Consider the following 17109-nt stretch of genomic DNA (forward strand, 5'->3'; position numbering starts at 1 on the left):
GCCTTTGTGTACCAAAAGTAGAAAAATAATTTCCAGCTTGTCATTTTCCTACGGTCCCAATTAATTATATCTCTCTCTATAAATATAGTAACACACTTAGCCATCGTACACTTACTAGTTACTTCCAACATTTGGCTTCCTTTGCTTTCACGAATAGAAACCTTAGCTTCTTCCATTTCTTCTTTCTCTCCTCGTTTAAATTAGTTTTTGACAAGGAAGAAAAAGATGGGGAGAAGACCATGCTGTGAGAAGATAGGATTGAAGAAAGGGCCATGGAGTGCTGAAGAAGATCGAATCTTGATCAATTATATTAGTCTCCATGGCCATCCCAATTGGAGAGCTCTCCCTAAACTAGCCGGTAAATAAGCCATTTTATATTTGCTATTTGCCATATGTATATATTAGTAACAAAATAATTTTGTACCTAGCTAGCATGTGTATTATTGTTCTATAGTATATAGTAGTGTATATTTGTTGTGTAAAGTTAATAATGGTGTTTGTGAAATGATTAGGGCTACTTCGGTGCGGAAAAAGTTGCAGGCTTCGTTGGATTAATTATTTGAGACCAGACATCAAACGTGGCAATTTCACTCCTCATGAAGAAGATACTATCATCAGCTTACATCAACTCTTAGGCAACAGGTTTCTCCTCCTTTTCCATTTTCTGTTTTTTTACTTCTTCCTTTGATTATATGCGAAATTTTAGATTTTTTGGTCCTATATTCTTTGAAACCAGAAATTAAACAAGAATTTGAGAAATCACTCACAAATTTTTCTTTATTTTTAATCTTTGAGAAGTCAAATCACAAGTTTTTTTCTTTCTTTTAAAGTAAGTCAATGCAATTTCTGTTTAGTCCATAACTCCATATATATTACAGTGAAAATGATATAATGTTCATTTGTAGATGAAGGATTTTGGGACATCAAATTGTGAAAAGTATCATTATTTTGGAAGTTTAGTTTGTTTTAACTGTGGAGACTAGCTAGCTAGATTACTTCACAATTTTCTCTTTGTATATGTGTTGCTTTTGTCAATATGCGAAATTTTATATCTTTGTGGGGCAGAGAACTGAGAAGATTCCAACCCGTGATTGCCTTTGTCCATTAAATAATTTCAATTTTTTACTTTCCTCTAATTATACTTTTTATTCACTAGTAGACAAAGATAGGCACTGTGATCAGTGTAAGACATGTGCAAATTCTTTTAACCATACGCATGAACTTCAATAACTTTCCTTTTGTTTTACTCGCTCTTTGTTCTCATAACAATGTAGACGACGTATTATGATGATTGATGAGTCATTCATGTGACATTTGTTTTGAGTAGATGGTCTGCGATAGCTGCAAAATTGCCTGGACGAACAGACAACGAAATTAAAAATGTTTGGCACACTCATTTAAAGAAAAGACTCCACCACAGTCAAGATCAAAACAACAAGGAAGATTTCGTCTCTACTACAGCTGCGGAGATGCCAACCTCTCCGCAACAACAATCTAGTAGTAGTGCCGACATTTCAGCAATTACAACATTGGGAAACAACAATGACATCTCCAATAGCAACAAAGACTCCGCGACGTCATCCGAAGATGTTCTTGCAATTATAGATGAGAGCTTTTGGTCAGAAGTGGTATTGATGGACTGTGACATTTCAGGAAATGAGAAGAATGAGAAAAAGATAGAGAATTGGGAGGGCTCACTAGATAGAAACGATAAGGGATATAACCATGACATGGAGTTTTGGTTTGACCATCTCACTAGTAGTAGTTGTATAATTGGAGAAATGTCCGACATTTCTGAGTTTTGATTTGTTTTAGTTAAAGACTTATATATCTTCCTTTGTGACCCACATGAATAAAAGTCGTTTACGTTTCCTATATTAGTCCTCTTTCTATTTATCGTTCTATTACTTTTGGTTAGTTAAAATACAGATCAGGACATATGCTAAATGTTCGTATCATGTTATACATACATATATTATGATTTCTTTTTTCTCTCCCTTTTAATGTAATTTTAAATCTATGGTGATGTCTTGTACTGTAACTTGTTTAGTGGATGGCTAGATTAAAGAAAGTCTATGTTGTTGTTCTAATGGTAGTCGCATATTCCCTTTTTTTCTATGCACAATGAATTTACTATATAAATCACATTTAAAACTCTTATAATTCACTAACAGAACAGTAATGGCTAACCGACAAAAAATATAGTATTTAAGTAGCCATGTGATTATGCTATGGTTTTTCGCACAAAAAAAAGTGATTATGCTATGGTTTTCCGGTCCTAATAGATTTGGAGTTCTCAAACTAATGTATTAATGTGATCCTCAATTGCTCCATGCATGGAAGCAATTGTGGTTTCTAAGCCCAAAATTTAAAAAGAAGAGAAGATGTGAATGCTCGTCAGAAATTGGTTTTGTTTGGCCGTAGCAATTTCTTGTAGTGCGCGATCTTGATTTTACAGATACTGGTTCTTAGCTAATAAATTTAAACCGATATATCTTAAAAAAAAAAAAACCATTACCTAAGAAGCACCATTGGTATTATCGATGATCCAGCGATGAATCCAATATAAGTTATAATAAATTCATCACCATCAACTAAACTAAACTAAACTAAACTAAACTAAGCCAAATAATGGTCCTCAACCAATGAGAAGCACAAAATGTAAAAAACGTGGTTGACAAGTGACAACTAAACCAGAGAGTGGTGATGATTTTTATCAAGTACCCTGGCTAGGTCTGGACCCACATTCAATCAGCCAGCCGAACCCAATTACATTTTTGATAAAGCCTTGGAGTAAGTTTCCGAACCAAAGAAGCGGTTTAGCTACTCTAATACCATTCCTGATGAGCTTCAACAACATGCAAACACTACACCTTTAGAGTCTCAGAGCATTTGTAGCTGCTACTTGAGAGATTTGAGTGACCTATATTATAGACTCTTTTAAGTGTCCGAACAAGTATCAACCTGTTGTGTTGGTAATAGATTTTTGAAAATCCATATGATTGAACAGTAAATAATGCGTCCTGAAAACTGTAGTTGACAAGGTACATCAGTGTAATAATAATAACTTAAAAGAGAAGAAGGTAATCCTAGTAAATCAAGAACATCAAAGCCAGCATTTTCCAAACAAACAAAATACAGAGAAAGTAACTCATTTTAACTGGTGCATACTAGAGCAAGGTTCAGCTGGAATCACTACCAAGCAACTCCACTAATTCGGCTTTCTTCATCTTTGACAACCCTTTTAGTCCCCGTGACTTTGCTATGCCTCTAAGTTCGACCAGCTTCAATTCACTCAAGTCTTTCACGGCTTCTTCCTCAGCTTCATCACTATCTTCATCAGCATCATCGAGAGACTCATCATCATCTGATAACACATCTAAAATACCATCATCCTGTGATAACACATCAAAAGTAACATCATCATCCTCCTCCTCTTGATAAAATGATGATGACTCTGGTTTCAGCTCTGAATCTGGTTCAAGCATAGTTGTCACAGGCCCAGGTTCTGACTCATTTTCAGGCTCATGCTCATGCTCATACGCAGGCTCATGTTCAGGCTCATCATGCAACTCTACTGTATCCTTCTTCTGGGTCCAGGTTACACTGTAACTTGATGATTGATCAAAAGTTGCCTCGCTAGAATAAGCTGGCGGTGATTGAGATCTTGGTACTGGCGACTTTCTTCTGAAGCTTGATGTTGGTCTGGTAAAGGATGATGCATTATTATCTTTGTTCCCTGAAGTGACAAGATTTCCGGTGCGATCTTGTTTGTCAACAGTATCTCCTTGTACTTCTCCCTGGCTGCTAAATTTGCTAACTTGCCTCTTGCTTTGCTCTCCCGAGTGCTTCCTTAGTAACTTAAGAAGAGAGTCAACAGTTTCACTTTCTTTTCCCTGCCCTTTAGAAGCTTCTTCAATCTTTTTTTCTTCTTTCTTTGCTGCAGCACGAGCTCGGAGCTGAGCTTGAACCTTTCTGAAAAGCTCCACGATCTCTTTCTCTCTAGGTCCAGGGGATGAGGTAGCTTGGAATTTGGGGGAACTAGACAGGTTGAATAAAGGCCCATTTCTTGAAGACAACATATCAGAGTTTTCGATATCAAAATCTTCTCTCCCTCCGCTTTGCCTGTTGTTTCCCCGGTAACCATGCTTATTAAGTCTTGAGAAATCAGGATTTCTCCTATAGCCGCCAGAACTTGCTCGGCACACAAAAGAACTTCTATTGGGGACAGATTTCAGACGCCCATTCTTGTGATCGAGACAGGAAGAGCAAGGTAATATGGCAAGTGTTCTTCTTGAAACAGCAGAGTTAAAGAAGCAACGGCTGTCTGAAAGTGTGTAACCTGTATTACCAAGCAAATACACAACATAGAGTAAGCAGATTGAAAGATAGAACATTCGTTATTCATAGAACCCTAGAGGCAGGCCAGTACAGAAGCAAGTTGCATTACACACACGAATAAGCAGAAGTCTATAAAACTCAAGAGAATCATTTCATCGAACAACTGGTGGACAACAAACCAAAAGCAAAATGATTTCTCCACACACATGCCGTTTCCGCCTACAGTGACAGGGGCATAAAACACTAGGTGCTCGGCGAGAATTCAAGGAAGAACAGTAACAATATTCCCGGAAAACAAATAGAGACGCACATAGATAGATGCCTTCACAATTATCAAAATAAAACAGAAAAATTATCGACAAGCGAGAAAGAGAGAGACATGAAAAGGGTACAGGATAGCGAAGTACCAGGGACATAGTCAGAAGTCAAATGGAAAGTTCCCGACATCGCCATGAACAGACTTCAGGAGCAGAGAAGAGAGATTTAAGCTTCTTCTTGCATTGCCTTTTCCTTGTCGACTCTCGCGTTTTCTCTGGCTTATCTTGGTAACACAAAAATGTTGATATTGGGCTTTATGGGCTTTGTGAAATTGCCGACAAAACATAAAATAAACCGTGACATTTCAGAAGCGATTGCCCTAACGCAAACCAATAATCTATATTCGGTCTAATCTCGGTTACAACTCTTCCAAACCGAATTCAGAAATCAATTTCATATTAATATTAACGGTACAGTCTTCCCCGGTTCGGTTTAAAACCATGGGGTGGATTCTCTATAGAAATGGTTGTTTATTATAGAGAGGATGAAGCTCATGAAGAACCTTTTCCTCAAGTCAACACTCAACAGCATCCGACGTATTAAGCTTAAGTACCAACGGGCCAACATTTGCCACAAACACCTCCAATGACAACTAAATTGGAGTTTATAAGTGAAACATCGACACAGTGAATGAAAATGTGGTACAAGAAAGGTTCTTCATTATGACGCCTTGTGGCCTTTAGCCAATTCATCCACGTCAAGTTCTACCGCCAGGATTGGGGAATCCTCGTCCATGGCAAATTCACTGATAAAAGCAACATTTTCCAGGATTTGTTTTTCCTCAGTAATAAAAGAATGACAGAAAGATAAAGCTGATAGGGGACAATAGAAATCTTCTCTTACCTGTTGCTTACTGGACCATGATCCACTGCTGTCCTCAGACAATATATAGCTCTTCCCACTATGTCCGCCATTGAAATTGGACCAAATGTTCGACTATCATATGCTTCCTTATTAATACATACCAAAGTATACATAGATTTAGTTTCTCTTATGTAAGCGCTACATGGATAAGTAATTATGTAAGGGAGAAAGTAAGTGGTGTACTTTAGATTTCATCTCTTGATTCTCAGCAACGACCCAGCACTGATCCTTTTCGAGAACAAAAGGCTCATCTTTCTCATCACTTGATACCATTTCAGATCCCTCTAAAGCTGCTAGTCTTCTGACTATATACTTATTTGTTTCATTCGGGTCCTTCAAGACAACAGCATCCCCTACGAAAATGTACCTAGATAACAAAGCAAGAAATCCTGATGAGCATCACTAATGATATACACACTGAACCTAGAAAAGGCTGCGAGCTAGGGTTTAGACTGATTATTGGATACATTAAAAAGCTGAAACCAAGAATTTACATTTTCAATGAGCTCATCGGAGTTAAATATACTTGTCTGTTCCAACCAACTCAATTCTGTCCAATTCATTCTGTCAAAGTAAGAAGACATATACATATACACCCACTACACATTTTATCATAAGCAAAACAACAAGCATTGTTATAACTTTTTGCAAACATTTTAATCCTCGATTTCCTCTTTCTCCTACACTACATACAAGTTACAACTTCCAAATGCAAGATAAGAAATAAAAAATAATGTAAAAGCCCATGACTTTAGCTAATGGAAATTAAGTACAGCTCCTACACAAGAAAGGAAACACAAATAATCCAACGTTTATGACTTCAGAAAGATAAACATGATCCCATATCCCCACTAGATAACTAGCATACGGAGCAACATTTCATAGAACACCAAGTGGTAACTTGTTTATGTAAGTGGAACTAAAAGGACTAACCCTTAATGCCAAGAAACATACCTTGTATCAACAACTGGTAGCTTACGGACAAGTAGCGTGCTTTCATTTGTTCCCATGGTTGGGGCCATCTCTTTTCCTTTGTCCGAGTGTAAGTAGCTTATTCTTCCATAGAATAGATTCTTCATGACTACACCAAAGAGTTCCCGGTCACTGAGCTTCTCTCTAGTATGTTTCTGCAAATAGAGTAACTCAAGCATGGTAACTAAAAACAGATTTTACAACGTGTTTAAATTTTTTTTTTTTTAAAAAAAAGACAGATTCTACATGACAGTTTTAAACAACTAAGTGAGCTGAAAAAAATGGATTCAGAAAGAAAAAAAAAAGTATCTGCAGCAGAAGAAACAACAAGGACCAGAACAATCATGACGGCTTTTTTTGAGTCATTGGATTTAATCAGATCATCTGAAAGAAAGATCTTGAGATCATAGTCGCTTTTTTTGAGTCATTAGATTTAATCAGATCATCTGAAAGAAAGATCTTGAGATCATAGTCACAAGTGAAACTAATATGATAGAAGTACTATCACAAATTCAATAGCAATGATTTGACCGTATAACTTGTTTTAAAATAAATTCAAGAATCACAAGCTATTGAAGATCATGTCAACCAAACTACTGATCCCTTAGCATAAAGTTTGTTCCTTTTTCTTGTTTTTAATTTCAAAGTATGCCCTTTTATTATAAGTGGTACTTACAATCATTCCCTAACTAAAAGCATAAAGATTTAGTTTATCCAAATGCATAGCTCGAAAGAAGCAAATTTTCTTGATAAATGGCGTTTTATGGAGGCAATTTTCTAAAGCTACGTATTCAAGCAAAATCATAATTGGATGAGGGGAACATATCAGAAACCCTAGCCAATTTAACCATTCCTAAAGCCAATTTCATAAATTACAAAGAGAGAAATCAGAAAGTTAAATTTCCATACAACCAGATAAGCAAAAGGTAAGGAACTGAAAGCTTAACACAAGCTGTGCGTCACAGAGTGAAAGAGAGAGAGAGAGAGAGCATTATAAGAACCTTAAGGCTGAGAGTGAGAGAGTACTCGAGCTTGTGAGCCATGTATCGGACATAATTCGTGATGGAAGCCATCGTTGAATGCTTGCGACTTTTAATCGGAAGGGACCTCTTCGCCGCGTCTGTTATCTCAGCCTCGTCGCCGCCGTTGTCGAACTGGTGGTCTTTTATGGGTTCGTCGGTCATAAAAATCTCGTGATTTCCAAAATTGCCAAAAATAGTTCATATCTTTAGGAAATATTCAAATTAGCCTCAAAACTATTCTTTAGTTTTATAATTTTGTCCTATATTAAACAAAATTATCACTTTAACCCCCACCAGGAAGCTTCTGACCAAACTTTCGAGTTAGGCTTTGTCAACATGGCACGTGTTCAACAGTCCTTCTCTTTTTTTTAACTCTCTTAACATTTCCTTCCGACAGATTTGCTTGCAGATTGAAGCTAAAATAATCAAAGACAAATACCAAACACAACAACAAATTTTCCAGACGATTTGAATTTGATCATCTCTAATAAACTTCGTCGCAGGTTTGTTCGCTCCTCTCTTCTTTTTCTAGTGTACTCAAGGATCAGCACATTTGAATTTATAGATCCAATTTATTGTAATTGTTTTCTTCCCTGATCTCTATTCGTTTAGATTTTGGTTGATTGATCTCGATTCGGAGTTTACGGTTGTACTGTTTAGTATTATATAGAACGATGGTGACTCGAAACTGATTCGGAAATCAAATTAGGGTTTTTTTAGGGCTTCGTTAAATTAAGCAAAGTCTGGGAAAATTGTGCAGAGAATATGGACAAATTGAAGATAGCAGAATGGGGAGAGAAGCTGAAGACTGGTGGAGCTCAGATGAGCAGAATGGTGAGTGAGAAAGTGAAAGATATGCTTCAAGCTCCAACCTTGGAATCCAAAATGGTGGATGAAGCTACTTTAGAGACTTTAGAGGAGCCTAATTGGGGAATGAACATGAGGATTTGTGCTCAGATTAACAACGATGAGTTTAACGGCACTGAGATTGTTAGAGCTATCAAGAGGAAGATCTCAGGTAAGAGCCCTGTGAGCCAAAGGCTGAGCCTTGAGCTTTTAGAGGCTTGTGCTATGAATTGCGAGAAGGTTTTCTCTGAAGTTGCTTCTGAGAAAGTTCTTGATGAGATGGTTTGGTTAATCAAGAACGGAGAAGCTGATTCCGAGAACAGAAAGCGAGCTTTTCAGCTTATTAGAGCTTGGGGACAATCCCAAGATCTTACTTATCTTCCTGTTTTCCACCAGACTTATATGGTAAATCTCTCTGAATCTTATTTGCTTATTATGCAAAGATGGAATTGTTCATATGCCTATAATCTCCGGCTTGTCTTTTGTTTCATAGAGCTTGGAAGGCGAAAATGGATTACACGCTCGAGGTGAAGAGAATTCAATGCCGGGACAAAGTTCTCTGGAGTCTCTTATGCAACGGCCTGTTCCAGTGCCTCCACCTGGTAGCTATCCGGTTCCTAATCAAGAACAGGCTCTTGGGGACGATGATGGTCTTGACTATAACTTTGGGAACTTATCGATAAAGGATAAGAAAGAACAGATTGAGATTACACGGAACAGCCTCGAATTGCTCTCTAGCATGTTGAATACTGAAGGAAAGCCAAATCACACAGAGGTAGTTGCTACGTTGTCTGCTCATCTAACTTTTGTCATTTTCCTTAACAAATGTCTATGGAATATGGATTGAGTTATGAGTATCTCCTGGTTTACATTATTGTTTCCTTGGATATATGTGCTTAAAGTGAAATTGACAGGACAGTGATAAGTAATAGGTTTATATATATTATGGTTACAGGACGATCTAACGGTTAGCCTGATGGAGAAATGCAAGCAATCGCAGCCATTGATTCAAATGATCATAGAGAGTACAACAGACGACGAGGGAGTCCTGTTCGAGGCTCTGCATCTGAATGATGAGCTCCAACAAGTTTTATCTAGTTACAAGAAGCCTGATGAAACCGAAAAGAAAGCCTCCATTGTGGAACAAGAATCATCAGGAAGCAAAGATACTGGTCCGAAACCAACAGAACAAGAAGAACAAGAGCCTGTAAAGAAAACGGGTGCTGATGATGACAAAAAACATTCAGAAGCATCAGGATCCTCCAACAAAACCGTCAAAGAAGAGAAGCAGGCCGTGAAAATAGAACTGGGGCTTTCGAGTGATGAAGATGAAAAATAAGCAGTCTGTGTTTGTTGTCTTCTTCCGACATGGATATCAGAATGTTGCGAAGAGTTGTTCTTGATGGTTTACTTTTAAATTATAACAATGTACTTCCATTATAAGTGTGGAACCTTTTTAGCTTCGTTTCTCACTTTCTGTTTTAAAGTGGTTTCTTAGACATTGTTAAACCGTAGGTGAATCTTCACCCGAAACATTTATACGAGGTGTTTTGGTTTGCACTTAGCCTATTGCTTATGTGTTGAGAGGTGAGTATCTACATCTCCTCTGGATTATATAAATGGCTTGATAAAATTCACCTCACTCTCCGATAAACTCGCTCGAAATGATAAAACGAAGTCTAACCTTTAATGTGTTTAATGTGTTTAGTCTTCTCAAGTCAAATAATAATCGGAGTCTTGGTCTCTTGGACGATGCTACACAGGGATATTTCAAAAGTTTACCCTTATCACCAACTAGAGAACCCAAATTAGGTCTTGTACCGATTGTAGAGTATATGTCTATACGATACTTCTCACTGTCTCTTGGACGATGCTTCACAGTGATATTCCAAAAGTTTACCCCTGTCACCAACAAAGCCAAATAAGGGCTTGTACCGATTGAAGAGTATATGATACTTCCCACTACACTTGAGTAAAGAACTGTCTTCATGTAATCATTATAACCATCTTGTTATGCTTACTATCTTCTTCAAATCGCAGCTTTCAATCTAAAATGAACTCCTAAGTGACATACGACTAATTTTGCTTCATCCATCGCAAAACGCAAACATCTTTTAAAACTTTTACTGAATTTTTTCTGCAGTAAACATAGTGAACCCGGTTTACGTTCTGGTTTAGACGTTTCAATTTTTTCTAAATTGGGCCGATTGACATATAATTGGACCCGACCCATCAACATATCCCACATCGTTACAAATAGATTTCAATTACTATAATTTAATCAATATATACCGACTAAAACTCTCTGTCCGACGTAGAGTCTTCCAATCAAAACCTAAATCTAAATTTTTCATTCCCTTGTTCCGGCGATAACAGTCTCAGTGGCGACAAACCCTATTGCCGAGCCAACTCGCATTTTCCTCTAGCTATCGCAACGCCTCTCGCTCTCTCTCCCCACCGGTTCGTCTTCTCACTCCTTAACTTTGTTCAGCTTGTTGATTCTACCCTAGGTTATTGCTCTACTCCAACGCTTCTGCTCGACTCTCGCCTTGTTGTTTTTCTTTAGTCCAACTTAGCATAAGCTTCTGCTCGATTCTCTCCTAGGGTTTTGCTCTAGTCTAATTACCTTAAGTTTCTGGTTGATTCTAGCTTTTTCATGGTGTTCTCTTGGACTTGGTGTTGAGCATTAGAGGAGATTACTCGCCAATGGGTTAAATAAAATATGTTGCAGAATTGCTATAGTAAATAACCCAGATAGATCTATCAAAAGCTTGATTTTGTGGTAATGCACTCATTTGACTTTTTTGCCGTTATTGTTTATCTGCTACAAAATCCTGATTGCTCATGGGATTCTTTTTTGACAGGTTTACATAAAGATGGAAAGTAGCTTGTATGATGAGTTTGGTAACTATGTTGGACCTGAGATTGAGTCTGACAGAGATAGTGATGATGAAGTAGAAGATGAAGATCTCCAAGATAAGCATCTTGAAGAAAATGGTTCCGATGGCGAACAAGGGCCTGGGGGTTCTAATGGCTGGATTACCACTATCAATGATGTTGAGATGGAGAACCAAATTGTTCTTCCTGAGGATAAGAAGTACTACCCTACTGCTGAGGAGGTTTATGGTGAGGATGTTGAGACCTTGGTTATGGATGAAGATGAGCAGCCTCTTGAGCAACCCATTATCAAACCTGTTAGAGATATTAGATTTGAGGTGGGGGTCAAAGATCAAGCAACGTATGTGTCAACACAGTTTCTTATCGGCCTCATGTCTAATCCTGCGCTTGTGAGGAATGTTGCTCTTGTGGGGCATCTACAGCACGGCAAAACTGTCTTCATGGATATGTTGGTAGAGCAGACGCATCATATGTCTACTTTTAATGCTAAAAACGAGAAGCATATGAAATATACAGACACACGAGTCGATGAGCAGGAGAGAAATATATCAATCAAGGCGGTTCCAATGTCTCTTGTCCTTGAGGACAGTAGATCCAAATCATACCTGTGCAATATCATGGATACCCCTGGACATGTCAATTTCTCTGACGAAATGACTGCTTCTTTAAGACTTGCTGATGGTGCTGTTCTGATTGTTGATGCTGCTGAAGGAGTGATGGTAAGTCTTTACTCTCTCTTTTTTGGTCTGTATTTTTAATTTTTTGAAGTATACTATTTGTACTGACGCTAATAATCTTTTTTCAGGTTAACACAGAGAGAGCTATACGGCATGCAATCCAGGACCATCTCCCTATTGTAGTTGTTATCAATAAGGTACTTCATGCTTCAACGTGTAACTTAAGAGATACTGTGTGAAATTTTATATTTCCATACATTTGCTTGACCTTTGCTTTTTGTCAATTTTTTTCCCCCAACAGGTTGACAGGCTCATAACTGAGCTCAAACTACCTCCAAGGGATGCTTACTACAAGCTGAGGCATACAATTGAAGTCATTAATAACCACATATCTGCTGCTTCAACAACTGCTGGAGACTTACCTCTTATAGACCCTGCAGCTGGAAATGTATGTTTTGCCAGTGGTACAGCCGGATGGTCCTTCACATTACAATCTTTTGCTAAAATGTATGCCAAGCTTCATGGTGTGGCCATGGACGTGGATAAGTTTGCATCTCGACTTTGGGGAGATGTATATTATCACTCTGATACTAGGGTATTCAAGAGAAGTCCTCCAGTAGGTGGTGGAGAAAGAGCATTTGTTCAGTTTATTCTGGAGCCCCTATACAAGATATACAGCCAAGTGATAGGTGAACATAAGAAGAGTGTAGAGACCACCCTTGCAGAATTAGGAGTGACTCTGAGTAATAGTGCATATAAGCTGAACGTCAGACCTCTACTTAGGTTAGCCTGTAGTTCAGTGTTTGGTTCGGCATCAGGGTTCACTGATATGTTGGTAAAGCACATTCCTTCACCCAGAGAGGCTGCAGCTAGGAAGGTCGACCATTCATATACCGGAACCAAAGATTCCCCCATTTATGAATCAATGGTAGAATGTGATCCATCTGGACCTCTCATGGTTAATGTGACAAAGTTGTACCCCAAATCAGATACTAGTGTTTTTGATGTGTTTGGAAGAGTTTATAGTGGTAGGCTTCAAACAGGGCAAAGCGTACGTGTACTAGGAGAAGGGTATTCACCTGAGGATGAGGAGGACATGACTATAAAAGAAGTGACGAAGCTATGGATATATCAAGCTAGGTATAGAATACCAGTAAGCAGTGCCCCTCCCGGTTCCTGGGTTTTAATTGAAGGTGTCGATGCATCCATCATGAAAACTGCGACTCTGTGTAATGCAAGCTATGATGAAGATGTCTACATATTCCGGGCTCTCCAATTTAATACCCTCCCAGTAGTCAAGACTGCAACTGAGCCTTTGAATCCTAGTGAGCTGCCTAAAATGGTGGAAGGGCTTAGGAAAATTAGCAAAAGCTATCCCCTTGCGATTACCAAAGTTGAGGAGTCTGGGGAACATACTATTCTAGGCACAGGTGAGTTGTACTTGGATTCAATCATGAAGGACCTCAGGGAGCTCTATTCAGAGGTCGAAGTAAAGGTATCTAATTGTATCTCTAATTTGGCTCTATGACTGTGATTCCGGTGTGCAAGCAAATTGCTGATTTGGCTGTTTGATAGCTAAGATCCTTTTGCTTTCTTAAATTTGTAGGTTGCAGATCCGGTGGTCTCCTTCTGTGAGACAGTGGTTGAATCTTCGTCGATGAAGTGTTTTGCTGAGACACCAAACAAAAAGAACAAAATAACTATGGTAAGAGATCTTCTTTTTCCACTATTATCTCTTATATATTAGACTGCGATGTTTGGTATGGTGCTCAAGCACAATTACTTTGTGAAAAATCTGATATCTGTTTCATGCTAAAGATTGCAGAGCCATTGGATAGAGGACTTGCAGAGGACATTGAGAATGGCGTTGTAAGCATTGACTGGAACAGAAAACAACTTGGTGACTTCTTCAGGACGAAATATGACTGGGATTTACTTGCTGCACGTTCCATCTGGGCTTTTGGCCCTGACAAACAGGTGAAATGCTTGTATTCTTAAAACACTGCAATCTGGGGTTTACTTTATCTTTATTGTTATGGTTGGTTTATGTCTGTTTTGACAATTTCATTGATTGTTGATTTTCGACTGATCAGGGGCCAAACATATTATTGGATGACACCCTTCCAACTGAGGTGGACAGGAACTTGATGATGGCAGTGAAAGACTCCATTGTTCAAGGGTAATCATCTTTCTTCTGTTACACTTTTCTTTTACTCGATTTTGTTGGCTTTAGCTAAGTGGCTTCGTTTTATTCCTCTTGCAGGTTCCAGTGGGGTGCTCGTGAAGGTCCCCTCTGTGATGAGCCCATCAGAAATGTAAAGTTCAAGATTGTTGATGCACGGATAGCACCAGAGCCATTGCATAGAGGATCTGGTCAGATGATTCCAACAGCAAGACGTGTTGCATATTCAGCTTTTCTAATGGCAACTCCAAGGCTAATGGAACCTGTCTACTATGTGGAGGTACATAATCCCTTTCCATTTTTGCTCGTCACATTTTTTCTCTTAAAATGATAACTAAGAGTTATGGTTTTGTCGCAGATACAAACACCAATCGACTGTGTAACTGCAATCTACACAGTTTTGTCACGTAGACGTGGGCATGTCACATCTGATGTTCCTCAACCCGGTACTCCAGCTTATATCGTGAAGGTTAGTTTTGTTTGTGTCTTTTCTCCTTACTTTGTTCCTGTTATTTGACTAAGTGATGATTCATTGAGTATATTCTTTGGTGTTGATGCAGGCCTTTCTGCCTGTGATAGAGTCCTTTGGGTTTGAGACAGATCTGAGGTACCACACTCAGGGACAAGCCTTTTGCCTATCTGTGTTTGATCACTGGGCCATTGTGCCAGGAGACCCTCTAGACAAAGCCATCCAGTTGCGCCCACTTGAGCCCGCTCCTATTCAGCATCTAGCTCGGGAATTCATGGTCAAGACCCGCCGTAGAAAGGTATTATGATTTCCTTTGTTTCAATGCACATCCCAAAACTTAGTGGGTTTCATGCGGTTAAAGATACGAATGAAACCATAAACTGATTTGTTACTCTAGTGTTTGGTTAAATGACCCCAGTAAACCCTCACAAACCAAAGGATCCCCGAAACTACTGTTTACAAACCCGGCCCTTGCTAATTACTCTTTAACCAAGTAACACCAGCTATAATTTGCTGGATACATCCTAGGCTAGTTATATTGTATGACTCGTTGGGTGTTTGGATCATCAGTTTCAGACTCTCACGATATGTATAATTTGTTGGTTATGCAGGGAATGAGCGAAGACGTCAGCGGAAATAAATTCTTTGATGAAGCGATGATGGTAGAGCTTGCCCAGCAAACAGGCGATCTCCATCTGCAGATGATTTGATGATCTCTGCACTTTTTTCATATAAATCGTGATTCAGGACTAGTAGTAGTATCTTCTCTTCTCTATATATGTGAAAGGAGAACAAGAAAATGTGGATCAGTTTTGTAATTGATGTGTCAAATTTACGTTGTAAGTTGAGAGATTTTAATGAACTCAACAGTCCACATGGTCACACTCACACATGACTCGCAAATAGTTGACAGGAAATGTTCACAAATTTTTGTAAAATTGTAAACTACTATTGGATTATGGGAAACTGAACTAGGTTATGACACTATCATTTATAAGATGATCTCATAGTTTGTTGTCTATATGATTAGTAATTATACATATGATACAGAGAACGTACGATCCAGATCCTATTTCCGCAAAGAGTTTTCTGCATAACTAAGATTTGATTCTTCAAAAATGCTAAATTTAAAGATAAACCAGGTCAATGGCACAAACCTATCTAGATATAAGTAAGTTTTTCTTCATAATTTAATTTAGTGCACACAGACGACTTATTTTACTCCAATGAAAATCGGTTAATTCGTCAAACGTCACTACTTGTCTCAAAGATTTGTTGTGCTTTACTATTTTCGTCTATTTCATGCTTCCATAATCAGCTTTTTACGTTGACGTGCTCTTTACAAATCGAAGTGGACGTGGCGGCAACCACTTATACTTATTATACATAGAATAAAGCTACAAAATATATAGTTAAGGCCCTGGTGGATTAATATATACATCGTTTAAGGTTTTAGATTGGTCTCCTCCACCTTATTTTATGTGCATTGCCAACTCTGAAAACGTCATGCCTTATCTTCATTGGTTATATCCATTTGGCTCCATCAACCAAACGACGATAATGATTTTCCACATATCCTATATACATTTGGGTTCGGTAGAATTACTACAATACTCAAATTGCTTTTAATTTATGTTTTAGTTTATGGAATATGAATTGTGAGTTTTTTAAAAAATAATCTCCCAATTAAATATTATTAGCTTTTAAGTTTCTATTTCAAGTGAAATCAGTTAGCTATGCATGTCATTCAATATAGACATAATTTTGTTTTCTTCCATTCGTTTTACAATTTTTAACTAACAGAAATTATACATTACGTCACTTACTACGTTCCCACTAAAAATAGAGGCAAATGCAATCAAGTGATGACGACCTTTCAAAAATAAATATTAAGAGATATATAAGAAGGGACTAGCTAGGTAGATATGACTAGATTCCAACTTAATTAACGTATTTAATTTCTGCATAGATGGACGTTAATTAGGACTTTAGCTTCTCTATAAATACCGTAGCTATTGAGCTTATATATGGAGATCACCCCCTTAAAATCTTCAAAGACTATATATCTCACCTTTAAGAACTAAGAGGAAGTTACATATATATGGCAAGTCTCAAGTTATGGGTTTGTTTGGTCCTGCTTCTAGTACTCGAATTGACATCGGTGCACGAATGTCGACCATTGGTTGCCGAAGAGAGATTTTCTGGTTCAAGTCGTTTGAAAAAGATAAGACGTGAACTTTTTGAGAGGTTAAAAGAGATGAAGGGGAGATCAGAAGGCGAAGAGACGATCCTTGGAAATACTCTTGACTCAAAGCGGCTTAGTCCCGGTGGTCCTGACCCGAGGCATCACTGACACTGACCATAGAAGAATGCAAAAAAAAATGTGTAATGTAACATTTTTGGGAGAGTTTTAATATGATATTACAACTTTTTAACTTATAATGTAATATTCTTATGCTGTAGTTAATTTTCTGTCTTTCCACTAATGAAGCATTTCTGTTTACATGATCTCGTTTTTAT

General features: G+C 38.1%; 6 protein-coding genes across 14 annotated transcripts; 4 read left to right on the plus strand and 2 right to left on the minus strand.

Annotated features, from left to right (window-relative positions):
- The first annotated feature begins 77 nt into the window (after positions 1-77).
- On the plus strand, positions 78-1992 carry MYB13 (myb domain protein 13). The gene is made up of 3 exons (NM_100499.2): positions 78-358; positions 513-642; positions 1328-1992. Exons 1-3 carry the CDS (start codon positions 226-228, stop codon positions 1803-1805), a joined length of 741 nt encoding a protein of 246 aa, NP_172108.1. The 5' UTR covers positions 78-225; the 3' UTR covers positions 1806-1992.
- A 954-nt stretch (positions 1993-2946) lies between these two features.
- Positions 2947-4910, minus strand: RHON1 (Rho termination factor). Of its 5 annotated transcripts, NM_001083997.1 has the most exons (3): positions 4749-4864; positions 3562-4342; positions 2989-3356 (listed from the first exon to the last, which is right to left on the minus strand). In NM_001083997.1, exons 1-3 carry the CDS (start codon positions 4792-4794, stop codon positions 3305-3307), a joined length of 879 nt encoding a protein of 292 aa, NP_001077466.1. In that variant the 5' UTR covers positions 4795-4864; the 3' UTR covers positions 2989-3304. The 5 variants fall into 5 exon arrangements, with proteins under 5 accessions (NP_563761.1, NP_001320173.1, NP_001320171.1 ...); NM_100500.4 differs by having other exon boundaries at positions 2947-4342; positions 4749-4910; NM_001331617.1 differs by having other exon boundaries at positions 2947-4342; positions 4455-4910.
- A 94-nt stretch (positions 4911-5004) lies between these two features.
- AT1G06200 (Peptidase S24/S26A/S26B/S26C family protein) lies at positions 5005-7743 on the minus strand. Of its 2 annotated transcripts, none has more exons than NM_001331620.1 (5): positions 7497-7743; positions 6478-6650; positions 5707-5890; positions 5503-5609; positions 5005-5404 (listed from the first exon to the last, which is right to left on the minus strand). In NM_001331620.1, the coding sequence occupies exons 1-5, from the start codon at positions 7677-7679 to the stop codon at positions 5320-5322; spliced, it is 732 nt and encodes a 243-aa protein (NP_001321411.1). In that variant the 5' UTR covers positions 7680-7743; the 3' UTR covers positions 5005-5319. The 2 variants fall into 2 exon arrangements, with proteins under 2 accessions (NP_001321411.1, NP_172110.1); NM_100501.5 differs by having other exon boundaries at positions 5039-5404; positions 7497-7651.
- Positions 7744-7844: 101 nt separating this feature from the next.
- On the plus strand, positions 7845-9953 carry AT1G06210 (ENTH/VHS/GAT family protein). Of its 2 annotated transcripts, NM_100502.4 has the most exons (4): positions 7845-8020; positions 8278-8768; positions 8857-9138; positions 9319-9953. In NM_100502.4, the coding sequence occupies exons 2-4, from the start codon at positions 8283-8285 to the stop codon at positions 9700-9702; spliced, it is 1152 nt and encodes a 383-aa protein (NP_563762.1). In that variant the 5' UTR covers positions 7845-8020; positions 8278-8282; the 3' UTR covers positions 9703-9953. The 2 variants fall into 2 exon arrangements, with proteins under 2 accessions (NP_563762.1, NP_973770.1); NM_202041.2 differs by having other exon boundaries at positions 7919-8020; positions 8857-9924.
- Positions 9954-10666: 713 nt separating this feature from the next.
- MEE5 (Ribosomal protein S5/Elongation factor G/III/V family protein) lies at positions 10667-15613 on the plus strand. 3 transcript variants are annotated; one of them, NM_179269.4, is made up of 12 exons: positions 10667-10823; positions 11013-11145; positions 11228-11980; positions 12067-12135; positions 12240-13433; positions 13545-13643; positions 13757-13915; positions 14032-14117; positions 14202-14400; positions 14479-14589; positions 14681-14887; positions 15201-15613. In NM_179269.4, exons 3-12 carry the CDS (start codon positions 11240-11242, stop codon positions 15297-15299), a joined length of 2964 nt encoding a protein of 987 aa, NP_849600.1. In that variant the 5' UTR covers positions 10667-10823; positions 11013-11145; positions 11228-11239; the 3' UTR covers positions 15300-15613. The 3 variants fall into 3 exon arrangements, with proteins under 3 accessions (NP_849600.1, NP_172112.1, NP_001321282.1); NM_100503.5 differs by lacking the exon at positions 11013-11145; NM_001331621.1 differs by lacking the exon at positions 10667-10823 and having other exon boundaries at positions 10949-11145; positions 15201-15599.
- Positions 15614-16633: 1020 nt separating this feature from the next.
- CLE3 (CLAVATA3/ESR-RELATED 3) lies at positions 16634-17014 on the plus strand. Its single transcript, NM_100504.2, has one exon. The coding sequence runs from the start codon at positions 16691-16693 to the stop codon at positions 16940-16942; it is 252 nt and encodes an 83-aa protein (NP_563763.1). The 5' UTR covers positions 16634-16690; the 3' UTR covers positions 16943-17014.
- Positions 17015-17109: the final 95 nt, after the last annotated feature.

The sequence above is a fragment of the Arabidopsis thaliana genome (genome assembly GCF_000001735.4).
Source record: "Arabidopsis thaliana chromosome 1 sequence".
NCBI classification, from domain to species: domain Eukaryota; kingdom Viridiplantae; phylum Streptophyta; class Magnoliopsida; order Brassicales; family Brassicaceae; genus Arabidopsis; species Arabidopsis thaliana.

What these genes read in the sequence shown, in the direction of transcription:
- MYB13 (NM_100499.2), top strand. Translation starts at nt 226, where the DNA reads ATGGGGAGAAGACCATGCTGTGAGAAGATAGGATTGAAGAAAGGGCCA. An exon ending in AGCTCTCCCTAAACTAGCCG is followed by an intron (nt 359 to 512) that starts GTAAATAAGCCA and finishes TGAAATGATTAG; the next exon opens with GGCTACTTCGGTGCGGAAAA. An exon ending in CATCAACTCTTAGGCAACAG is followed by an intron (nt 643 to 1,327) that starts GTTTCTCCTCCT and finishes TGTTTTGAGTAG; the next exon opens with ATGGTCTGCGATAGCTGCAA.
- RHON1 (NM_001331619.1), bottom strand. Translation starts at nt 4,397, where the DNA reads ATGTTCTATCTTTCAATCTGCTTACTCTATGTTGTGTATTTGCTTGGT.
- AT1G06200 (NM_001331620.1), bottom strand. Translation starts at nt 7,679, where the DNA reads ATGACCGACGAACCCATAAAAGACCACCAGTTCGACAACGGCGGCGAC. An exon ending in CTCTCACTCTCAGCCTTAAG is followed by an intron (nt 6,651 to 7,496) that starts GTTCTTATAATG and finishes CTCTATTTGCAG; the next exon opens with AAACATACTAGAGAGAAGCT. An exon ending in ATCAAGAGATGAAATCTAAA is followed by an intron (nt 5,610 to 5,706) that starts GTACACCACTTA and finishes TGTATTAATAAG; the next exon opens with GAAGCATATGATAGTCGAAC.
- AT1G06210 (NM_100502.4), top strand. Translation starts at nt 8,283, where the DNA reads ATGGACAAATTGAAGATAGCAGAATGGGGAGAGAAGCTGAAGACTGGT. An exon ending in TTTTCCACCAGACTTATATG is followed by an intron (nt 8,769 to 8,856) that starts GTAAATCTCTCT and finishes TTTGTTTCATAG; the next exon opens with AGCTTGGAAGGCGAAAATGG. An exon ending in GAAAGCCAAATCACACAGAG is followed by an intron (nt 9,139 to 9,318) that starts GTAGTTGCTACG and finishes TTATGGTTACAG; the next exon opens with GACGATCTAACGGTTAGCCT.
- MEE5 (NM_179269.4), top strand. Translation starts at nt 11,240, where the DNA reads ATGGAAAGTAGCTTGTATGATGAGTTTGGTAACTATGTTGGACCTGAG. An exon ending in AACCTGTCTACTATGTGGAG is followed by an intron (nt 14,401 to 14,478) that starts GTACATAATCCC and finishes GTTTTGTCGCAG; the next exon opens with ATACAAACACCAATCGACTG. An exon ending in TCAAGACCCGCCGTAGAAAG is followed by an intron (nt 14,888 to 15,200) that starts GTATTATGATTT and finishes TTGGTTATGCAG; the next exon opens with GGAATGAGCGAAGACGTCAG.
- CLE3 (NM_100504.2), top strand. Translation starts at nt 16,691, where the DNA reads ATGGCAAGTCTCAAGTTATGGGTTTGTTTGGTCCTGCTTCTAGTACTC.